This window comes from Syngnathus typhle, linkage group LG1 (genome assembly GCF_033458585.1).
Source record: "Syngnathus typhle isolate RoL2023-S1 ecotype Sweden linkage group LG1, RoL_Styp_1.0, whole genome shotgun sequence".
Classification (NCBI taxonomy): Eukaryota; Metazoa; Chordata; class Actinopteri; order Syngnathiformes; family Syngnathidae; genus Syngnathus; species Syngnathus typhle.
In genome coordinates, this window is record NC_083738.1 from 20,068,287 (window position 1) to 20,072,864 (window position 4,578).

The 4,578-nt window shown below is 46.4% G+C and overlaps 1 protein-coding gene across 1 annotated transcript; it reads left to right on the top strand.

The window, feature by feature from the left end:
- Nucleotides 1-436: 436 nt before the first annotated feature.
- Nucleotides 437-4,008, top strand: LOC133156224 (E-selectin-like). The gene is made up of 8 exons (XM_061282052.1): nucleotides 437-629; nucleotides 1,727-1,872; nucleotides 1,932-2,038; nucleotides 2,232-2,365; nucleotides 2,850-2,941; nucleotides 3,133-3,218; nucleotides 3,284-3,470; nucleotides 3,559-4,008. The coding sequence occupies exons 1-8, from the start codon at nucleotides 569-571 to the stop codon at nucleotides 3,703-3,705; spliced, it is 960 nt and encodes a 319-aa protein (XP_061138036.1). The 5' UTR covers nucleotides 437-568; the 3' UTR covers nucleotides 3,706-4,008.
- Nucleotides 4,009-4,578: the final 570 nt, after the last annotated feature.

A 4,578-nucleotide genomic window follows, 5' to 3' on the forward strand; every position in this document is an offset into this window, starting at 1 on the left:
CCACTGAGATGCTATCACTATCCAACACCTACACTTTCAAAGCCTGTTACTGTTTTTTTTTTATTGCTTGTCTTTAAAGGCTTTGGAATGACGTCATGCACATCCTGTTCTACTTTTCAACGTCAAGTGCAGCAGAGGTATTTACAGTTTAAAGTTGTACTTTTTTGTGTACAAAACTTGTATAAGTCTACTTTTCCACGTCAAGCGCAGCACAGGTATTTTCAGTTCAAAGTGTGACTCTTTTGTGTACAAAAGTTGTATGATGTCACGCAAAGCGCGAAGAGCATCATCTCGACATCCTTTGTGCCGTGCGTGGTGTGTGTGCGTGTCTGTGTGTGCTTTTGTGCGTGCGTGTATGCGCGTGTGTGTCTGTGTGCGTGCGTGCCTGCGTGCGTGGGTGGGTGCGTGGGTGGGTGGCGACTTGTGAGGAGCTGGCTTGCACACGCTCCAAGTGCAGTGTAGCAGGCAGGCGCCAGACGAGTAGACGACGCACCAGCATCCTCCCGAGTCCTCTGCTGCTGTGTTTCCGACTGAATTGGGTCCACGACCGAGTCCTCACATCCCGAACATGACTCCGTCATCCGCCACTTGGCTCATGATCGCCCTCGCAATGCGTCTCACCTGTATCGGTGAGCATTTATTCACTTCTTCTATTCGGACGGAAAGGCCGCTTTCACTTTTTGTATGTCAGGTGTAGAATTGCATATACTACTATTCTTTGGTCAAATCTAACGTAACTTAATTTTGTAACTTTTTGGGATCACTTTGAGGTTTTGAACGTTTTCTCCTGGCACACTTGTAAAACTGCTTGGTCAAAAATTGGACGGTCAAACTGACTCAACTTGCTTTGACCCAGCAGATTTCAGGGTGATACTCGCACATTTAAATAAGCACGCCCTATATGTATATGCCATCGGATTTTTAAAGTTCAACTGCGACAACTATCAAAAAATGTCTTCAAAGGCACAGCTTTGGAAGAACGGACCATTTCATAAAAGCGTGCTCTCAGGACAAGTATGATAGCCTTTTAAAAAGATTTTATGAAGTTATTATTATTATTTTTTTTTTACCGTCAGTGGGGGTGGGCAATTGTTACTGTGCAGAAAGCGGTATTCTTTTTCCCTTCCACCTATTCCCGTCCGTATAGGCAAATGCCCTTTGAAACAGTTCCAGACCTAAAAACGGGCTAAAATAAATTATTATTCATTTTTATTGTTGTTGTTATTGTTTTTATTATTACTTGTTTTACCCGCTCGCCTTTCCTGAGAACGAGCAATTCATTTTTATTTTCTGAATGTTTTTGGTCCGTATCTCTCAAACCATACATGCCATTGTGTTAGTTCCCGTTGGCCCTAACAGAGAACATCCTAGGTTTTTTCACGTTTGCCGTAACCAAGTCCTGATGTCCTCTCAAAAGCACCAAATTGTAAAAAATAAGCCTAAAACCGAGTTAATGACGTCATTGCGTGAACACACTCTGTCCTGTTTGGGTTGAGGCTGTGATCGCAATGCCCTGCATTGGACGTCTTGTTGTCCGGCAGCGCCACTTAGCAGCTTGGCACTACAGGATAGACACGCGTGCCCTTTGACGCCCACCGAAGTTGCTCCTTGCAGAAATGTTGACATTGTTGCAAGACAAGCCACCCCACCTTTACTTCTTGCTGCATTTGGAGACATCTGCTGGATGCTGGCACAGCTCTCATCTGAATGTTTGTTCTCTTTCCAGCGGTGTCCGTGTGTCCTACCGGATGGCAGGAATACAGCAATCACTGTTACTTCTTCGGAACAGACAATCTGGACTGGGACAAGGCTGAGGACTACTGTGTGTCCAAGGGAGGCCACCTGGCGAGCATTAGGGACCAACAGGAGCAGGTCGGTCGCTCCCTCGCTCGCTCGCTCACTCACTCACTCACTCACTCTTTGCCTTGCAGGAGTGGCTGGCGCACCAAAAAACGCATCGTAACTGGATTGGCCTGCGACGTGCGGCACCTGGGAGCACTGTGTGGCAGTGGACAGACGGAACACCTTTCTCCTTCTCGTGAGTTTCCTTAAGTGAGAAAGCGCGACAAGCTTGTGAGACGGTGAATCGCTTCACGCCTTGCGCACTTGTTGCTTTAAATGATGATGATGACTCAACTTGATACCTCAATATTCACGAACAAGATCTCTGAAAGACTTGAAAACATGACTGAAATAGTTACTTTGTGTGCCCCACATTTCCTCTCTTGCAGGGGTTGGGGAGCCAAACAGCCAGACAACTACAAAGGACAGGAAAGCTGCGGTGAGATAAGGCAATTTGAGGCTGGTCGCTGGAACGACTATTCATGTCACGGTAACCTGCGCTACATCTGCAAGGTGCCCAGTGGTGAGTGCACACCTTGTTTTGCGACTGTGGTGTTCATGTGTCATGACACTGAAAAATATTTGGTGCGGCTTATATTTTAAAAAAGATAGTCACATTTTTTGATGAGCAAATTGGAACTCAAAGTTTATGAGAGCATTCGACTTGCAGCGTGAGTTTCTTAAAAGAGGGTTGCGCAACACCGCCACAAGCCGCGTTCCTCCTCCTCCAACAAAAGGTTGGCAGAGGCCTTCAGTCAGGCTGCCCGCCGAGCAGGGCAGACTTCCCGCGTGCAGAAGATGTCGCCGCCTACTGGCCAATTGGGGAAAGTCATCCTCCGTTGCAACGACCAGCAAAGCCGCACATTTTCAACGTTCAGATTTGCTCATATATGACTGGACTCTCCCTTTTGAAGTTGTATAATTTCATAATTGGCAAAGCCCTCAAGAAATTGACTTGTGTGTAGTCACTTTTTTGCCCGATTGTATTTACCTTTTGGCATTTTCAGACAAGGTCATGTGCGCAAATGCCACCAATGGAGCGTCGTGTTCCTCTCGGGATGTGGCGTGCCAGTGCCAGCTCTACATGAAATACAGCGATGTGAGTTTGTGCTGTGGATGCCCAAAAGCATTTCTACTCTCCCGTGGCAATCGTGTGAAGCTTTCTCAACACCTTCAGTGGGCATTGTTCAAGACATTCAACCAAATGCCTTTGTTTGTCCACTGGAGCTGTCCCCAAAGCAAGTGTATGGCCTATTTGTTCCCATCTTTCTCCGTTGTATGTGCGCGCAGACGGGCGGCTTCCAAGGTGGCTTGGGCGGTCTCAGCGTGGGCCGTACGCTGGTCATCAAGGGACAATCCATTCCCCAAGCAACCAAGTAATACACCCCCCTACCCCCACACACACAGCAAAAGAAGGCAGCTGACACATTTGTGTTTGCAGACTGGTGATCAACATGGACGTGCGTGACAGCAGCGGCAAGGAGACGGGCAACAATGCGCTGCACCTGAACATCGACATTGGGGCCAAGAGCTTCACCGTGAACGCCAAAGTCAGCGGGAAATGGGGCGAGAAGCTGACCGGGAGCCTTCCCCAACAAAACCCCTTTGGACTAGGACTCCCCTTCGAGGTGACGTCCGTCGCTAAGTCGGCGTTCAATCATCACCCAAACTCAAAACCCGTAGAAGGTAACCTGCACTCTGCCTTCCGCCGTCTAGATTGTCATCAAGTGTGGCAGTGGCGCTTTCCAGCTGACTTTCAACGGCGGGCCCCAGCAGGACTTTGCTTATCAAGTTCAGGATCTGCAAGCCATCAACTTGCTGTCGGTGTGGCAAGTGGAGCAGATCCACGTCCAGCTGAAGTGACCACGCGGCCGTCCGAGCGCCGCTTCCTGTCTGGCCGTCGTCAGCCGACGGCAATCAGCGTGTTTTTTTCCCTTATTGTTTTTTTGTTATTGTTTCCACCTACTGTTGTTCACTTTAGACTAAGTGTGCAAGATAATGTCACGGTACGACATTTTCGCATTATGTGGAAAAATATAGTACGAACATAAACACACTTTAATTGAATACACATGTTCTGATGAATTCTTTGACTATATTCAAGTGATGATTTTCTTTCAACTATGTAAAGGTGTTTGAACCGGAATAAAGGCGTTGCCTCTTAAACTTGGTTTGTGAATCTGTCAGCTCCGTATGCCGTCTCAAATCTTGTTGCTTTGGATGCTGAAAATTTAAAGTGGGCACTTGATGTCCCAGGAGCCATTTTGCAGTCCATCGCTCATTGTCGTGTGAAATTCCAACTGTTTTTGGCACATCGAAAGCAGGGGTGGGCAATACTGGTCCAGGAATTATTTCGATGAGATTCATCATGTCTTCATAATGTTATCTACAGATTATTTTGTTCAGACAAAATGTTTAGTTACCTGCTGAGAAAGACTGGAGAAGCTGTCGAAACTGTCAGCAGGTAACAACTAAACATTTTATTATCTAAACAAAAAAATCTGTGTAATATAATTCTGGTCCTCCATGATTTAAATGCCTCCCTGCTGTAACACACTTGATTCAAACCATAATGATAGTTATCCAGCTTCTGCAACGTCGTTTTAAAAAGACAGAAGAGTGTTCACAATGTTTCTTATTGCATAATGGATGCTACCTACTTTATTTGTTTTTTATATTATCTCTTTGGGGTACAGCCTCAATTAGAGCTGAGGTCACTTAAGTTGGTAAGACTTG

Bases quoted from the DNA above. Each gene is read 5' to 3' on its own strand.
- LOC133156224 (XM_061282052.1), top strand. From the start codon at position 569: ATGACTCCGTCATCCGCCACTTGGCTCATGATCGCCCTCGCAATGCGT. The intron at 2,039-2,231 runs GTGAGTTTCCTT...CCTCTCTTGCAG, and splicing joins GGAACACCTTTCTCCTTCTC to GGGTTGGGGAGCCAAACAGC. The intron at 3,471-3,558 runs GTGACGTCCGTC...TCCGCCGTCTAG, and splicing joins GACTAGGACTCCCCTTCGAG to ATTGTCATCAAGTGTGGCAG.